Raw genomic sequence first — 19,172 nt, forward strand, 5'->3', positions numbered from 1 at the left:
ATTCCAGCCAAAACCCAGTGACTGTAGTTATGTCCCTAACATATGAGTGCAGGGGCAAGAAATTATCATCAGGAATGATTTAAAAAAAGCACCTATAAAGCTTCTTAAAAGAACTAGCAGCTAAAATAACAGAGAATATAGTTAATGTCATCCCATGTGCGTACAGTACAGAAGAGGGAAACGTTTCCTGTACTGCATCTGTTAGTAGAAACCCTATAAAAGTCTGAAATTAGTTGGGATCATTTTGGTTGCTTTTGTAACAGAAATCATCCTCACTCTGGTTCTAGGAGATGTGTCCCAGATATCAAATAAATGAGTTTGATATGCCCTACATGACCCAAAACTATTAAAATGGGCCTGTCCAGTTTTTTGAGGGCATTACTTTCATTCTACATTTTCCTATTTGTAGTACTTTAAAGGCCAAAATATTTCTAAGGTAAAACTTAAATCAAGCATCTACCAGCCTCTCTGTAGTCATGCAAGAAGTTGCTGGATGACATCCAGCTTGATCAAAGAAAATAACTCTGTAGAGTCTATCCAGGGAGCAGCAATCCATGGAAAACTTCTTTCTTTACTGTTGATTTGATTAAGCACCCAGAGCAAGGTCATAGTGACTGCAGGACACAGAAAGGTGAGCTTGGTCACATGTTAAGCCACGCACTTCAAGTTTTGGCTTCATCCCAGTAGCTAAGAATTGTCTTAAAACTGCTCCCAAAGAATGTTGCTTCTCCTGCTGAGCATCATTCTGCCTTATGGTTACTTTGAGCATCAAAATGAAGTAGCTACCCTGACTAGTCCTACCAGAATTTCAAAGGAGGCTGGTAGAATGGAACTTGGTTTCCCAGTTGATGTAAATCTGAAGCCAGCAGGACTTTGCTCATTTGCGGTAACTCAGAATCTGGTCTGCTTTGTTTTATTGGCTACTTTTCTTTTGCAACTATACATACACTTTCTATGGCCAGACGTGAGCAACCTCAACCCAGAGGGTAAATAACAATTCCAACCTCATGCTGAGTATAGTCCAAGACCTTGCAGATAGCAGCTGCAACTGCATGGCTTTCAGTTAGGAGTTCGTTTGCCTCTGACCATCTTGGGGCTCACATTGGCAAAGCTTACATTAATCTACAAAAAAATGCATGGCACAGTTGCAAAGTGCTTGACAGCCACTCAGGGTCAAATAGAAATAGAAGGTGGTGTTAAAACCTTTTAGAAGCGTGATCCATCTTTGTGGAGCTAGGCTGAAGGACAGTGGTGTCCTGGGTTCAGCAGTAGCAGTCATTTTTCTCCTTCTCAGTAGCTGGTGCAGTGCTGTGTTTTTGACTTTCAGCCTGGGAACAGTGCTGATAACACCAGTGGTTTTAGTTGCTGCTCAGTAATGTTTACTCTGACCAAGGACTTTGTGAGTCTCATGCTCTGCCAGGGAGGAGGGGAAGCCAGGAGGAAGCAGAGACAGGGCACCTGACCCAAACTGACCAAAGAGGCATTCCATACCACAGCACGTCATGCCCACTATGTAAACTGGGGGCAGTTATCTGGAAGGGTTAGATCACTGCTCGGGTCGGGCTGGGTATCGGTAGGCGGGTGGTGAGCGGTTGTATTCTCTTCCCTTGTTATTTCCCTTATCGTTAATATTATTGGTAGCAGCAGCAGTGATTTGTGTTATACCTTAGTTACTGGGCTGCTCTTATCTCAACCCGTGGGAGTTACATTCTTTCGATTCTCCTCCCCATCCCTCCAGGAGTGGGGGGAGGAAGGGAGGGAGTGAGCGAGGGCTGCGTGGCAGCTGGGCTTAAACCACAAGTGGTCACACAAATTCTAGTGAAAGGGTGCAGCACTGCCCTATGAATATCAACAGAGTCCTCTGGGCCATGAGTGAAGCATGTTTCCCGTTAGGGAAAGCCATCAAGCTAACCTAGAAAAATGCATATGTGTTGTAAAGAACTTTTTGTTTGGATTGGCTGTGATTTTGTCTCTTTCTCTCAGGTTTTCACCCGCAAGCTAGAAGAGGTGGGGCGGGTGTTGTTCCTCATATCACTGACACAGAAAATCCCTACTGCCCACAAGCAGTCCCATGTATCTATGCTCCAGGAGGACCTCCTCCGCTTGCCTTCATTTCCCCGAAGTGCCATTGATGCTGAGTTCTCACTCTTCAGTGATCCCCAAGGTATGGCCTTCGATAGCTTTCTCTGGTGGTTGGATGGAGCCTGACAGGTTTCTGTGAGGCACTTAATCTGCCTTAGAAACACACAGACCTGTAGCATTACTGAAAGATGATAAATGATACATAGCTGTTGGTTTGCTAGCACAACAGCAGAAAGTGTTTTGCTGTCAGAGGTCTCCAGACAAAGCTACTTTCTTTGGACCCACATGAGAACAAGTTATAATTATGAATTAGAATTACGCATGAGACTACAGCAGCAATACTTTGCCCAGTAACATAACTGCAACTGAAAAAGGATTGCTTAGAGTCCTTTTCCATTTACTTTGAGGAAGCAATGGACTTCCAGTGAATACTGGGTCAATTCTGCAGCAGGGATATAGAAACAGCCCACTCTTTTAGAGACTTTGCTCTGAAAGTCAAGTAGAGTTTCCAGTCTAACTTGGGGATTAAACAGGCCACTCTTGCAGGATGGTAATTGGCAAGTTCTGTAACAGACCCTACAGGCACTTGCTTTTAGAAGCCTTATTGTAACTGCATCAGTGTCTTGTAATGTGTGGGACATCTGAAGGAGAATTTTCAACCAGTGGGGATGAGATTTAATGAGCTGTGTGATATCATTCTTCATCTTCATGTATGTTGCTTTCAGTCAAAGTTTGCTCAGGCCCTGTGGGCACTTCCTAAAGTACAGGATGGGTGAAGTAATTTTACAAAGGCAGAATGATGGTCAGTGTTGTGGGATGGCTCTCTGGAGAAGCCTTTGGTCTCTGGGAATGTTGTGAAGCTGGCTGTGGTGAACAGAGCTGATTGCTGTTGCCTCTTCTCCGTGGCAGCTGGGAAAGAGCTCTTTGGTCTGGACACTCTTCAGAAAAGCTTGTGGATTAAGCTGCTGGAGGAGATGTTCCTTGGCATGCCCAGCGAGTTCCCCTGGGGGGATGAGATCATGCTGTTCTTGAACGTCTTCAACGGTGCCCTGATCCTGCACCCTGAGGACAGTGCCTTGTTGAGGCAGTATGCTGCCACAGTCATCAACACAGCCGTGCACTTTAACCACCTCTTCTCCCTCAGCGGGTACCAGTGGGTTCTCCCCAGCATGTTGCAGGTGAGCCACTTCCATGAGCATTATAAGGGAAGACTTCTGAGTAAGCGCTTTGTTATAGAACTGTCTCCCTCAGTGTTTTTAACTCTGGGGATGGCTGAAATCTGGGGAATAGTTGAAATATATGGATTTGCTGCTAGCTGAAACTAAATGACATTCACTTCTTTAGGTATGATAATTGTATTCCCATGTATGTTTATTTTAACACAGTTAACAGAGCAGAGTAATTGGGATCAGTGATGAATATAATCATCTAAAGAAACTCTTTAGTAACTGAAAACTCTGATACCATGTCTTACATGGTTAGACAAGTATGTATTGAATCCAGGTCTGCACTGCATGGGCTTATTCATTAGAAAGAAGGTATTTTGCACTAAAATAACTTAATAGCTTAACTTGAAGTACTTTGAAGACAATTTGAAGACAGTAACCATTCAGCATAGTGAGGAACTCTCCATTCTTGCTTTTCATATTGAGAGAAATTAGTTTTGCAATTCTTTCCTATCCCTACTCCCTTACCATTTATTGTCAACTCAATAAAATACCACTCTTAGGAGGCAAAAAAAGCAATTCCAAAAGAAAAACCAAGTGATCAGCTGGCTTCTTTGGGGTCAGCACAAACAAATTCTTGTACCGCTTCTGGGCTTGAACCAGCCATTAATAGCTGAATTCCTGAAGCATCCATGCACATACTCTCCACAGGGCTCTTTTTGTTGCAGGTTTTCCCATATGCAGTTAATTATTTCCCTTTCCTCAAGTAAATGGCATATTGCAAGTGGAACAGGTCATGGTGATTGACTGTCCTCATAAGCATGCTGGAGGCTTCTGGTTGTATTAAAGACACGCTATTCTCTTCAGCCTGCTAGGCTACTAAGAAATGAATACATCTCTGTAGAGATCTCACACTCTTAATAGTATCTTAGAAACCTTCAAGAGCCCTGTGCTGTAATGTGAATTGTGCACTACCATAAAATCTCAGTGTTTTCTGTTGCCATCAAATAGCAAGAAAATCCTACCTGCTGCCACCCCAAACCTCCCACAGACTTGTACCAGCAAGTGCAGACAGGCAATTCACACGGACAGAAGGAAGAAGCACGGTGAAGTTGTTCCTAACAATTTATACTGTTTACATAACTGAGAAACAAATCCCACGTCTTCAGCAACACATTGGCTGCCTGGTTCAGTGGCCAGCCCTGAAGGAAGTGCCACTCTAAAAACCTTACAGTATCTTAGGAGGAGGTGGAGCTGTCAGTGTGTTGGAGGCCAGGCTGGGAGTTCAAATTATCTTGACAAATTGGAGATGCTGTCTGAAAAAAGGGGGAAAAAAAGGCAGATTTTGTTAATCGGTTTGGACACACACAAGTCCTCATGAATAATCAGCCACATAAACATGGAAAGGAAGATAGCTGATTCAGTAGCACTTCTGCAGGGCAGAATACTGGAGTTGTTATAGGTCTGAAGCTAAACATGAATCAACAGTGTCTTTCTGTTGAAGGATAAAAAAGAAAATATCTCAAATGCCATTCTGGGGTGACTATACAGATCTGTAGCTTGTGAAAGAAGTATGGAATGATTCTGCTGCTCCAGTGAGCAGCACTCGTGACTTGAAGCACTGACTTTGTCCAGCTGTGGGCCCAAAAATGATCAGTTAACTGAAGATACTGCAGATCGGAATGGGGGTTTAGAAAATGTCACATGAAAAAGGACAGAAAGATCTGGGATTTCATTGACTGAAAAAAGATGAAGATTGAGGAACAAAGCACTAACTGGCTTCCAACAAGTGAAGTGCTTCTAGGGAGGAGAGGGAAGGGATCTACCTCTGATACATAAGACAAAACATAATGCGCTAAAGCTGTGCACAGAGAAGGTTCAAGCATGACAAGCAAACCTCTCTTCTCAGGATAGTTTGTCTCTGAAATGCGTTGCCAGGGAGCGCAGTCAAGTCTCCATCTTTAAAACATGTTAGGCAAACATACCAGGAATGACAAGGCTGTAGCTGATTTGGTCTGAGGTAGGAGGTGAAGAGCCCTCCCACTGGAGTATCACTTCCATGTCCTTTTCATTTGCTCAGGTATATGCTGACTATGAAAGCAACCCCCAGCTACGTCAAGCAATCGAGTTTGCGTGCCGCCAGTTCTACGTTCTGCACCGCAAGCCCTTTATTCTGCAACTGTTTGCAAGTGTGGCCCCTCTCCTGGAGTTCCCTGTGAGTAAAAACCATTCCCTAGCCTCAGCCTGGAGAAGCCTGTGTGTGCAGCCAGCCCCCCATCAGAGATCACAAAAAGAAAACAGCTCTTACTGAACATGTGCTTGCTGCACTTGATGCTGCAGAGAACCGTGTCCTGAGCTTATTTCTGCATGTTTCTGATCATCAGTTGATTTGAGCAGGATGCTGAAATAACAGACCGCTGGTATCCAGGCTAGTAAATGTGGTCTCATTTTAAATTTCTCTGTATATATAGGTTATAAAAGAAAAATAATGTTTTGCAACTCTTTAAATGCAAATCCTTTCTTAGAATACTTCAATGGGAACTAAAGCTGAATGCTTTAGTTTAGTTTTAGTACATGTGAACAATAAGGCTGAATTGAAGCCATGTTTTGAAATACTCACTAATTACTTTTTAACATTTTAGTGAATTAATGACCAAGTTAATGGAACTTCAGTTTTAAGTGGGACTGCCAAGTCTAACTGCATATACACCATGAGCACACGCATTTTTCTCCTTCATAGGGCAGCGAAGATCTCCTCTTTCTGGGCAGTTTTCAGATGATGCTTCCACTGTAGCATCAACCTGTTGAGTCAGGCAAGGTTTCTTGTTTGATAGCTCTAAGCTCTTGAACTCCATATAGGCCCTTTGTCAAAACCAGGTTGCTCACACATGCAGATAAAGATTCCTGGGGTGCAAGCAGGTCCTCAGAAAATCAACCACGAATGTCTGTTGTTGAAACAGGATGCTACAAACAATGGAACCGGCAAAGGAGTGTCAGCTCAGTGCCTGTTCGACCTGCTGCAGTCTTTAGAGGGAGATACTCCAGACATTTTGGACATCTTAGAGCTGGTGAAAGCAGAAAAGCCTCTCAGGTCATTAGGTAACAGCAAAGCACCCTTTATTCAGTAACTCTGGTTTGGTTTTTATTGATTCAATATGCATTGATGCAGGATGATTTGTTTGGGGCCTTCTTCTTCTCCCAGAATGCAGTCATATCTGGGGTTTATGCCTTGTGAAGCTTTTAAGGTTAGCTTTTTCCCCACCATCTTTTTGATATTGTTTGCAGGAGGGGAAGTAATAGTTTATTTTATTCCAAAGCTACTTTTTCTGAGCCTGCTAGTCTGAGACTAGCATTTTAAACTTTATCATGTGTGGGTGAAGAATGAAGATGCCTAATAACTGTATCATGCTGAGAAGATCAGTGTCATTCTTTCCTCTGCTCAATGTGGGCAGGAAAGAAAAGCATCCTCTCCCGTGGGCAGACTGTGACTAGTACATGATGGATGCCATTCAGACATTCAACACTGCTGAGTTCCAGGTGGAGGTGCTGATTTATCACAAAGCAGAGTATATATGGCTGTATGATGTATCCAGCACACTGTGTCTCTTGATAGTTACACATGCAATGCAGTATTAAAGAATTTGACTGCTTTGTGATTTGCAGGGAAGTAATTTTTGCTGGGTTTATAAGAATCTTCAACTTCTTTTCCAAATTTGCACTTCCTTTGAATGATGATGAACTGTGAGGCCTCAGAGATAAAAGTTTGTTACATACTGGAGTTCTGTGATGTTGCACAATTATATCACAAGTTGTAACATAAAATGGTACAGAACCCGAAGATATTTCTCCCTCTTTGTAGATTGTAGTGAACATTTAGATAAAATCTTTGGGTTTCCTATGGAGGATTATTGAAAGGCATCTGAAGATTCCCAAGTGTGTGTTGATGATGAGGCTGTAGATGAATATGTTTCGTGCCTGGTATTTTCCATATGAAGAGCAGAATTACCTAACACACCTGACTACTAAGTTCCATTGTTCAAAGTGATTTACATGCTTTGGGAGCCAAAGTTTGACTTGGGCTCCTGCATACCGAAGTCACTTCTGAAGATGGGACTATGGTTGTATTATAGATATTCTCTGGATACTTCAGTTTCTTGGTGCCTGGCACTATTACCCCCAAAAGCAGTATTTGTGATATGGGACTTAAATGCTTTTGAAAACTTTTCCTTCAATCACTAGCAGACCAGACTCACTTATGTTCTGGCATCCATGTGGCTTCCAGAATAGAAAGGGCTTGATCTTTCAGAAGTAAAACCACCTCCTGCCTTCAGTGGTGTATCAGCACGATTTTTAGTGCAGTAGAAACATCTAGGAGAAAGCAGAGGGAGCATAAAAATTGTCCTTCAGTTGACATGTGTCCTTGTCATACATGAGCTTAAGATTCTGCTGTTGATGGGTGGTATTTGAAATGGGACTCCTTAAGCTCAGCAATGATTTGACCTACTGAAAAGTGTTTCTCACCTACTGAGTTCTTGGATGGCAGGGTGCAAGTGGGAGTGCAACATATGGTTCCTTTATATAGACAGATTTTTTGTCAAAAATTCCTGTTGTGACTTGTTAACATGAGAAGCAAGCAATTGTAGAGGGAAAGAGGAAGGAGTGTGCTAGCTCCTTTCATATTCAATATGTTTGTGTGATAAGTCTTCTCATATTGCTTTACTCCTTCAGACTTCTGCTATGGGAATGAAGATTTGACCTTTTCAATCAGTGAAGCCATCAAGCTCTGTGTGACAGTGGTGGCCTATGCTCCTGAATCATTCAGAAGGTGCTGATCTCTTTTCTTGGTTTGTGTAGACTCAGGAAAGCTGCATATGGCATGTGAAAGCAAGGCTGACAAATAGGGGCAGAGGATATAGAAATGCATGGGGCTCCTCCGTGAGGCCAAGCCTCTGCTGTTGGTACCTTTCTTAGGGCTCTGGCTCCAAATCCTGCCAGCCACTGGCTGCAGCATTAAGCTGGATGGCAGTTGGAACAGCAACATGTAAGCTGTATTTCCAAGTAGGTATCATGTTGTGTGCTGCAGGTTTTTGTTGTCAGAGAAGCAATGGGGAGGGGGAGAAATGGGCAGCTGGCAAGAGCAGGAAGATACCAGAGAGAGGAGAGGTAAACTGCTAAAGCAAAAAGGTTAGTGTCTAAGAGGGAACCAGAGAAGAAAGGTGTCTTCGGAAAGGAAAATGAATGTCTGCAAATGGATGACATATTCAGAAGATACCCAGAAGTTCAGGTTGTTTTTATTGTTTCTTACATCAGCTAATTTTCCCCCTGAAGTCCATGATCCAAGGGTTTCTTTGTCCTGGGACTGCTTATCTGGTGAGAAGCCATGAAATCACAAGGCTAGTGAGAGATCCAGGGTTCTTCAGATAGAAAATTAAGCTTATGCCTGATGTGAGTTTCAGGATTGACAAAATAAAGCAGACCAAGTATTGGTTATTTTCCAGCCTCCAGATGCTGATGGTCTTGGAAGCACTGGTTCCCTGTTACTTGCAGAAACTGAAGCGGCAAACCTCTCAAGCAGAGACTGTGACAGCAGCCCGTGAGGAGATTGCTGCTATGGCTGCCCTTGCCACCTCTTTGCAAGCCCTCTTGTACAGTGTAGAAGTTCTCACCAGGTAACCCACAGAGTTCAAAGGTGCCTGTGTCTGGTTGTCAGTGTGGGAGAGAGAATGCGCAGGAGGTCACCATATGCAGCTTAGCTTGAATAATGGTTGAGTTTTAGACATGGTAAAATTAGTGCCAGATTTCACCAGATCACAAGTAGTGTGCCTGTTAGATTTAATCTTCAGTGTGCTCTTCGCCTTCCCTCTGCCAGGCCTATGACAGCCCCACAGATGAGTCGATGTGACCAAGGTCATAAAGGGACCACAACAGCAAACCACACCATGTCAGCCAGTGTGAACACCAGGTAGGTCAGTGGGATTTTCTTTCTTTCTTATTTTTCTGAACAGCTTTTTTTCTTTCTTTCTTTCTTTCTTTCTTTCTTTCTTTCTTTCTTTCTTTCTTTCTTTCTTTCTTTCCTTTCCTTTCCTTTCCTTTCCTTTCCTTTCCTTTCCTTTCCTTTCCTTTCCTTTCCTTTCCTTTCCTTTTCTTTCCTTCCTTTCCTTCCTTTCCTTCCTTTCCTTCCTTTCCTTCCTTTCCTTCCTTTCCTTCCTTTCCTTCCTTTCCTTCCTTTCCTTCCTTTCCTTCCTTTCCTTCCTTTCCTTCCTTTCCTTCCTTTCCTTCCTTTCCTTCCTTTTCCTTAAGGTAACATTTATTGCTCAGCTGTCTGAGGAAGTGCTGTAGGAGAGAAAACAGTCAGATGAAAAGAGCACACAGGACTGCGTTTCTGACACTAACCAAAATCCTCAAGACTAGAATTTCTAGTTTAAAAGCATCTGACTAAATAGAAGAATGGGGTGTCAAAATGGAGGACACCCATCCTAAATGTCTTTTTCTTTGTTCCCCTTTTTGCACTCTAGAAGTATACTGACAAAGCAACTGTGTGCCTCCGTTCTCTGCTTCCTTCTGAGTCCACTGTCAAAATGACTACTGAGAGACTCAGAGACTGGCACCTCCTCTAGTTGGTTTTTTTCTTCCTTTTCCCATCCCTTTTTATTTTCCTATGGTCTCTTTCTGCCATCTTTACCCCCACATTGGTCTGGGTTGGTTTTTTTTAGGCTGCTGAAAATTAGACAAGGCCACTGGACAATTTACTCCTAGAACAAGGGCTTACAAAATCTTGTTACAAAATCCACACACAAGCACTTGGGATTAGGAGGGTTTTCTCTGCAGTACTGATTATGTTTCTGGGCAGCCCTGCCTTATCTTGACCAGGCTGTGCCTTGCTGTGCTTAAAACCTGCATGTTTGTGCTGACCTGGAAAGGGTCATAGCATAAAAAAGGGTCATAGCATAGCAAAAGCTGGAATAGCTGTTCTTCCAAGGCAGAGTATTTCCTCTGGATTTCTCTTCTGTCTGTAACAGCTGATAGTAAGTCTGTGCATAACCAATAGTGCAGTATGACACCATGGCCTGTATAGGACTGTAAACTGGGAACACCTTTCTGGCAAGCCATGCTTTCCAAATTTTTCCCTTTTTTTTTTGTATTGAAGGGAGATAGAAGTCACTCTCTGCATGAACCATCAAAGGGCTGTTATAATGAATTATAGGTGTGTAGTGTATACATCTTGGTTGATAACTCCTGGAAACAATTTGTTAATCCTTAAGATGGATTCATGCATGGAAAACACAGCTTTGACTTTAGATCCTGAGAAGCAGACAGAGCCCTTCATGCTCAAGTCTGAAATGGATATATGCCATTTACTTCCATTGCAAGGTTGCCCAGTCTAAGGAAAATAAGGTGTAATGGAAAGTAATGCTTTATTATCTGGGAGAGCAGTTACTGTGTATCTGCTGACAGGCAGCGTAGAGACTCCTGATGCTCTGTGACTCAACCATCTTGGTTTACATTTCCAGATCTTTCTGATTATCAAACATTCAGTCTCTGATCCAAAATATTTTTGCACTGCTCCAGGTTTCCTGTTGTGTTATCCTTGCAACAGACATCTGCTACCAACAGCAGGAGCTCATGATGGCAGAATGATCACTGTTCCAGCACTGGATGTGTTAGCCAAGGGGTGCAGGGTTTGTTCATGTTTTCTCAACAAGGAGAAAATGACAATAAATCAAAGAGTATTCCTTCCACTAAGTGAGCTCTGGCTTCATGAAACAGGCTGAGCACTGGGGTAAAAATCAGTAAGAGAAATTTTTGGGAGAGATTTTAAGCCTGAATTTTTCCTTTCGTAGCAAGGGAAATAACTATAGGAATCTGTTGTTTGCTGCTATTTGGGAAATAAAGGCTATCCAGTGTTGCCTATGTATAGCCACTGTTCCAGTGACACAAGATACCATCCTGCCCATGGTGAGTATATACTCTGGGCTAGAACAGTGTGACCTTCTTTCAGAAAGGCACAGTTCAGGCACTAGTTGCTGTTTACAACTTCAGGAAGTTGCTGTTTATAAGTGCACTGTTTCTGTTTTCCCAGGTACCCAGAACAGGGAGCCAAACTACACTTTATCAGGTACAGTGAAATCTTCACCCCATCTTCCCTGACACGTGATGAACTCTTCCCCAGTGGTTTCCAGGTTCACCCACTGGGTCTCACCCACTGTTGCTGTGAGAGCTCCCTCAAGGATGGGTAGCAAAGGATAGTTCATATAGAAATTATTTACATTTTTTCACAAGACACTGCACTTTATCATTTCCCTTTTTTAATTCATTGCAGATGCAACTCTCTCTCTTTTCAATGGCAGTGGAAAGCATCTGTTGCAAAAACAGTGTGGAGAGGTTGTTATAACCTATCCCTGCTGTTCCACTGCATGTAATGCTTCCTACTTCTTCTCATTTTATACCCTCCAGGGAGAATCTTCACCTGCTGGAGGAGGGCCAGGGTCTTCCCCGAGAGGAGCTGGATGAGCGAATTGCCAGAGAGGAGTTCAGGAGACCCCGGGAGTCATTGCTGAATATCTGCACAGAGTTCTACAAGCACTGTGGTCCGAGGCTGAAGATTCTGCAGAATCTGGCTGGTGAGCCACGAGTGACTTCCCTGGAGCTGCTGGATGTGAAGTCCCACATGAGGTATTCCACAGGCATTCTGGTTTCACTTACTCATTTCAGGGGGATTCCTTTCTTTTAGCTCTTAGCTTTTTGTAACAGCAGACAGAATACCTTTTTGGTAGTGTTGCTGTCTGAAACATGCAGAGCTTTGATGTTCCTTAGATTGTACCTGATGCTGCTTGTGTATAAGGAAGGTTTCATATAGTCTCCTCTGGTCTCATTCAGACCCCCATCTCCAGCAGATGAAATAGCTCCATGGAAGCCCATCTGATCTTAAGGTCTTTTCCAACCCAAACCATTCCATGATTGTAAGATTCTAGGATTCTGGCTGTGAATTATTCCTCTCTTGAGTGCTATACTTCCTTCCTCAGGAGTACCTCATATAGGAAGTTGAAGGGTGACAGACAGATCCTAGCAATGCCCTGAACCAGCTGTCTTCCTGCCCCTGGACTCTAAAAGCTCTTCTACCTTTTACACACATGCTCTTCAAAATCTGGCAAGGGCCCTTAGCTGGCACTTTCTGTCACAATTGGAGATCTTTGGATTGAGGCTGTCTCTTTAGAGCACAAAGTTGTGTTTGACATTAATTTAGGTATTACTTAACAAATGCCCCAGATTCCTTTGGGAGTCGGGAGGTAGCTTTTGTTAGGTTTGTGTGGTTGCATATGAATTGAATGTTGCTGTTCCCGCCCCTCTGGCAAACGTTTCATAACTTAGAGGGTAATTTTACAGAGATGTCCGTTTCCACAAAAGCATGCCATTATGTAGTGCTGGCTGCAAACAAAACCTGATGGGCTTGGCTGCTTTTGCAGTGTCACCTCTACATGTTTTCTCCAAGGGCCGCAAGCCTCAGAAGTCAGTACTTCTGTTTAGCTGCATTGCAGCCTCCATGACTGAGCGATAGAAGCCTGAGATAAGAACTTTAGTGTTATGTTAGAAACAAAGTGAGATGCTCAGGACAGATTATCTCCTTGGTTAAACATGTTAGGTTGGGGTTTTTCATGATTTCAGTGGGAGTGAGGAACCACGCGTCTGATGAGTGAACTTTATTTAGTGCAGTAAAGCTAGGGGCTTGCTCCTTTTTCTACCCTAGTTTTACGTATGTAACATACGGATACTCCAGTGTGCTACCCAGAAGCATTTGTAGTTCAGCAGTTATGTGGGAACTTCACTTCTACATGTTTTTATATTCCGGAGTAATTTAGTTTAACTGGTCTTACACTATTTCATGTCACTGTCCTAAAAGACGAGTTAACCAGCTGAAATCCGTATGTACAGAAGGTGTTATTGGTATATTTTCTGTGAAGATACTTTCTTGTGAGAAGCTTTCTGTGAAGCTGAGTCACAGTACACGGAAGAGGCTGGTGAATACTGCATTCTTTTCAAGGGAGAAGGCTTTTCATGGTCAAAGGTTACAGCAGTAAAACTAAGGGATTGATTTGCAGAGGATAATGAGTCGTGCTCTGATTCTGTTGTGGCTCCTGGAAAGTGCTAGAAATAACTGCCTTATTGGGGTTAAAATCTGGATTGCTTTATCATAGTTAGCCTAGAACAAAGCAAACATTATCTTGATTCTTACAGAAATTCATTTCCTAAGTATCACTGAAATGACTGACAGGATTTAACCGCTGTAGGAAAAAGAACCCCTGAGTTCTAAGTGGAGAGCAGATGTACCAGAATGTGATGTGACAGCCATGGTATTGGGAGGCTGACAGATGCCATTTCAGAGATTTCAAAAAACAAGGTCATATGCTAGTCACTTCAGAAAGGATTAATCTCACCCAGTTTTAGCCATTTAAAACTTCAGTGTTTAGACTGCAGAAGTCCTAAAGATCTTTTTGGACCCAGTGAAAAGGGAGCTGCACATCTACTTAGCTGTTTATCCCGGTTTTTCAGGAAGATGAGAATTTCCCAGGTTGTTTATTCCCACATGAACGGAGCTAGAAGATTAATTGAGGTTGATGTCTCAAGTCGGATGAGATGGATCTTGCACTTTATAACATAAGAAAGTCTTCATATACCAATATGTACCGCTGATATAGTATTGCCAGGAAGAAGCAGAATCATATGATGATTTAAGTTCCACAGTGTTTAAGGAAACAGATCTATTCCATAGTAGGACAAAGTAGTTGTAAAAAGTAACAATGAAGAAATACTGCATAAAGAGACATTTCTACAGCACTTTTGGTTAACCTGAGGAACCTGTTGCCCTTGATATTGCTAAGCAGATTTTAAAGAGAATACAAATATGTCCCATTAGTTGAAGGCATTACAGAAGAAGCCCCCACAATACAAATAGGATCGTACTGTAATCTTACACTACAAAGTCTATTGATGTTCCAGGGAGTATAAATGATTTTATCTCCTTTAATTAGTAGATTTAGCTTTATTGTCTTTGTCTACTGCAAATATTCAAGTCTTTCAGTAGATCTTTTTCAAACTGCAAGTGCAAGTTCAATGTTGCCATGGTATTTCACAGTCAATACAGAAAATGCCATCAGCGAGGCCATCTGGGAGAGTTAGAAGAAGCAACAGCAACACAATCTGTAGAGGTGTTAGGAGAAACAAATCAAAGCTGCAGGAAGTAATGATACAAAGCGCATGTTGTGTAAACCTATGGGACAGCACATTAGTTTTTGATTTTAACACCTGAAAACTGCAAAGTGAGACCTCTTAAAGTGCTGGTGCTGAAAACAGGCACGAAACCAAAACAGATCACTCATTAATTGACATACAGGTGATGTCAGGTATGTGTTTCGCAGGCATTTGCCATGTTGTAATCTTACTAATAGCTCAGTTACTTTTATTTTAGCTACACAATTCTGTGATTCCTGATGTTTGTTTGGTGCGTTTAATATCAGTGTAAAAAATATTCTTTAAAGCATTCACGTTTTTTTATATAAACAGCTATTCCTTAACAGGCCAGGAACCGTGGTATCAGGTCTAAGAGTTTAAAGAGCAGCACATTTGACTTTTGCATCTTCTTCATTTTACTAGGTTATTCAAGATCTATCTGTTAGTTCATTGACACACGTGGAGAAGTTGTACTTGATTTTCCTCCTAACAAATCCTGGTTTTAGATTGGCAGAAATTGCACATTCCCTGCTGAAACTGGCACCTTATGACACACAGACGATGGAGAGCCGAGGCCTCCGGCGCTACATCATGGAGATGCTGCCCATCACTGACTGGACAGCTGAGGCGGTGAGACCTGCCCTTATCCTCATCTTAAAGAGATTGGATCGTATGTTCAATAAAATTCACAAGATGCCTACTTTGAGGTGAGCAGGTACAATGGAAACCCTCTGGGGTCCGTTTCTGATGTTGCAAGCCTTGAAGTGTGGGTATGTCATTAACGAAAGCTGTCGTGTTGCAGTGAACCTTTACAGCGTATCAGCAAACGAACAGATGTTTTTATCTCTGTAAGTGTGCATTTATGTTGACATTTTTGTTGTGTCTTCCGGTAGCAAAGAAATTCATGGTATTAAGAACTACAGAGAGAACTTCCAGAAATCTCAGTTTTCTTCCTCCAGAATAAGTCTTCAGATCTGTACCATCACACTACTCTCTTTATTTTAGCTGTGAGGTGGCAGTCTCAGCTGAGAAGCCAAATGATGTTAGAGAACATCCTAATTTAGGACACAGACACAAAGCTTTAGGTCTCGGCAGTAATCATATGTACCCAACTAAGATGGCGCAAATAATAGGGAAGTGATCTCTTCTGTCTGGCATCGCTATCTCATTTATTTGGCTAGCAATCTGCTTTAAGAAACTTTGGCTCTTACAGGGAATTTAGTGGCAGACATTTTAATGCTTCTCCTTCCTGTCTGATTCTTTGCCATGTCTTGCCTACTTCTTGCTCATTCTTTCTTCTCTTGTTCATACTTTCTGCTGCCTCAAAGGCAGCTTAGGGGTCTTCCCGTTCCTCAGCATCTTTCCTCTTTGGGTAAGCTGAATGAATGCTCATAAATTAAAATTCCCTTCATATTCTCTCTGTGCCTGTATCTATGTGTGGCTGAAATTGCTCTTCTGTACACAAGGGACAGAGACAGTAAAGCCACTGGACCAAATGCAGCTGATTGGGCCACGGAGTCTGTTAGAGAGGCGGCTGGATGCCAGACCCCAGAAGCCATCCATTGGGGTACTCACATCAGAATCTTATATGCTACCTCCTGTGGGCACCCCACTCCAAACCCAGTGTCTGATGGAAGTAGGATATGTGTAAGAACAAGTACTAGAACAGACTGTTCTGGAGATTTAGGAACAGTGGCTGCTGAAAGACAGCGTGTACGTAGGTCTGCATGAGAACGTATAGTGAACTCTTGATCCCCTGTGTGTTTCTAAGAAGTCCACTGAGGAGCTTGGCTAGGATGTTGTTTAGTCTTGAACTAGCAAGTTATGCAAGCCTTGTCTTTCTGTCCCAGTAAGTGCACAGTCAGATGCTGGCTTCAGAACTGTACTTACTCCAGAGAGTCAGGCCCTGACTTCACCTGAGATGAAAGGTGTGAACCACTTTGATGTTACCTAAGCTGTGGCTGCTTATGACTAGGAAGGACTCCATTCAGCATCTGTCACAAGCCCTGAAAGCTGTTTTTCTGAAAAAAGCAAAGTATCAGGGAAGCAAGGATCCTGGAATGAAGGACTCTGGTGCTGATAGGGAATGAATCAACCCTCCTGCACAGGGTGAGGAAGGTGAAGATTGTTCTGCTGCACCAGTTTACCTTTAGGGCAGACTGTCTGGAAGTTCACTCTGGCAGAGCAGACTAGACTGCAGAGTAGCTTACAGAGGGCACTCACAGATGATGGAGTGAGGACATCCACAAGGCACAACAAGAGCTGGGAGCACAGCACAGCAGACCTTTTCCCCACACAGGCACACCTGAGGCAGCTGTCTGGTGGCTCCTTTCCATTCTCCGTGTGTCAGAGGGAAGCATCAGGGAGTGAAACCCAGCTCATCCGCCACTGCTGTGTGAGGGGGCTTGTGTTGCTAGCACAGCCCTCTCTGCTTCGTCTCCTGTCTCTCTCCAACGCCCAGTGTGCTCTGTGGCTCTGTGCTTTCCTGAGCTGCGTGGGTAACACCTTTTCTCTGTGCTCATCTCGGACATGGTCGCTGTCTGAACCGTTTCCTCTGTGGGCGTCACTGTGTGTCGGTCGCCGTGTGTGCGAGCGTCTGGTGGGGGGCAGGAGGCCCGCGGCTAACAGCACCTACTGTTGTATTGCAGGCGCCAGGTTGAGTGGGAGCCTGCCAGCAGTTTGATTGAAGGGGTTTGTTTGACACTTCAGAGGCAGCCTATCATATCCTTCCTGCCTCACCTTAGGTCTCTGATCAATGTGTGTGTCAATCTGGTGAGTAGCTGAGCGGCAACCCGTGAACCTTTGCTAAACCTCCCCCTGCTGTTGCCTTCTCTGGATTGAAGATGACAGACCATTCCCATTCCTGTCATTTTACCTGTCCCCCTTACCCCTCGCAAGGGGACTTCGCAAGTGACACTAGAGAGAGCAAGGTTCATTTTTGAAGTGGTGCATGGGGAGACACAGTGACCAGTAGCAGTGGTCAAGCGATTCATCTCCGTTGCTTCCCACGCACCACTTTGAAGATCTACCTTTGCCAGATTGAGCTGAGAGTTGAGGGCTGCAAGTTGGAGAGTGGGGTGGTGGAGACTGCACTCACCTGGTAGAGACGGGGAGAGGGTGGCACTGGGGATACCTACCGTCTCCAGTGGGGAAAGGACCCTGGTGGCTCTGTCAGAGCCCGTCAGATGCTGACTAGTTAAAAGGGTTTATATGGGTGAATTCGCTCCACTGCAATGTCCGTGGCTTGATCTAGTACAGGTTTGCACTGTACAATGTTCAGATCCCACTCTTAGCAGAATTCATGCTCCTAAGTGTGTTACAGCAGAGACACGATACAGATGGAGTCTGGTCATTCAGTGATAGGTTGCGGTGTTTCTGCAGCTGGTACACTGGGAGCAAACTCTCAATTTGATATCAGTATAGCCCCAACCATTTGAACAAATGTGTGCTTTCCTTCCATGTGGGAAAAATGCAGATAAAGGGGGAAAGGCTTCATTAGCATTTTTATTGTTATTGGGCTTTATAACATTTTATCCTTAGAACATAAATGATGTAACTTTTCCTAGCCCCTCTCAGCTCTGAGGGGCTTTGAAAACGATGATTATCAGCTGAAATGCAATACCAGTTTTTACCAGGTTCTTTCCTGCAAGTCTATTCAGCATTCAGCGCTGCAAGGGCAGAAAAGCTCCAACCTGTGAGAATCCATAAGACATCTTCCTTGTTTAAGCAGGGATAGCTACTTGGAGGTGCTGCAATTCTCGGCCCTCAGACTACTTAGGGTTGCTACATGGGGAAGTTGCTACTGATTTAGCTCGAAGAGCTTAGAATGGACTTGCAGTTTGGCAAGCAGGCATGGCAGGGTGAATCACACCAGCAGCTTTCCAAAGGGCCTGCATTCAGAATTAGCCAATGCTCTAAAAATAGCAGGAAGCTCTGCAGTGCTGCAGCGCAGTCACCATGCGTATGTTCAGCTGGCTGGGAACATCAGGGAAAGCTACCAGGACAAGACTACTCTTACTGTTACGAGTGTTTTGGCTTAAGCTGTCAAAACTATGGCCACTGTTGGCTGTGGGAGCATGCCTGACTACATGCTGTATCATGTGTACACTAGTTCATGAAGTCCAAAGTAAGATTGGCCAGGAAGGTGGGGAAATGTCCAAATTGATAATCCATAGTGATATAAAGAAAGGGCTCTGCCTCTTTCCCTTCTAAATTGTCCTTTGGTTTTCCGGCATAAAACCAGTTACTGCCTTTTTCCCCAGGCTGAATTTGGGAATAAAATAAAAGAGTGAATTCATCTCCCCTAAGCTTAGGCGTCTGCCAGGGAGCTTCTCCCTGTTCCCATCATTTAGATGTTTCTAGTCATGAAGAGAAACAAGCATGTGCAGCCTGTGATTTAACTTGTCCTGTGATTTAACTCATCCAAAACCAGTTCAAGTAACTCTCACCTATAAGTGCTATGTGCTTGTGCTGGTATGTCAAGTAGTTCCAGACAACCAGGTCACATGCAGGTGACTTTGTTTCAGACATCTAAGGTCAGGTAAGATGAATCAGAGTTCCTAAGAACAGACTGTGAGAGGAATCTGAACATTGTACAAAACCCGGCTTGGGTCAGACTTAGGACATTATTTCTCAAATAGATCAGCAAGAGAAGGGAAAAGATGTCCAGTTTCAATGCAGACTTTTTGCTTTGATGAC

General features: G+C 43.5%; 1 protein-coding gene across 3 annotated transcripts in view; it reads left to right on the forward strand.

Annotated features, from left to right (window-relative positions):
• The window catches only part of UNC80 (unc-80 homolog, NALCN channel complex subunit), a gene marked incomplete at both ends in the record, with an annotated part of 120,051 nt that overhangs the window by 80,274 nt on the left and 20,605 nt on the right, over positions 1 to 19,172 (forward strand). For all 3 annotated transcript variants that reach the window (XM_080632002.1, XM_080632001.1, XM_080632003.1), the window contains 11 exons: positions 1,984 to 2,164; positions 2,992 to 3,260; positions 5,329 to 5,463; positions 6,209 to 6,347; positions 7,977 to 8,073; positions 8,747 to 8,917; positions 9,118 to 9,210; positions 11,329 to 11,364; positions 11,703 to 11,921; positions 14,981 to 15,181; positions 17,123 to 17,246. In XM_080632002.1, coding sequence (XP_080488128.1) covers positions 1,984 to 2,164; positions 2,992 to 3,260; positions 5,329 to 5,463; positions 6,209 to 6,347; positions 7,977 to 8,073; positions 8,747 to 8,917; positions 9,118 to 9,210; positions 11,329 to 11,364; positions 11,703 to 11,921; positions 14,981 to 15,181; positions 17,123 to 17,246 — 1,665 coding nt within the window. The remainder of the gene's footprint in view (positions 1 to 1,983; positions 2,165 to 2,991; positions 3,261 to 5,328; positions 5,464 to 6,208; positions 6,348 to 7,976; positions 8,074 to 8,746; positions 8,918 to 9,117; positions 9,211 to 11,328; positions 11,365 to 11,702; positions 11,922 to 14,980; positions 15,182 to 17,122; positions 17,247 to 19,172) is intronic.

This window comes from Psittacula echo, assembly GCF_963264785.1.
Source record: "Psittacula echo genome assembly, chromosome: 20".
NCBI lineage: Eukaryota > Metazoa > Chordata > Aves > Psittaciformes > Psittacidae > Psittacula > Psittacula echo.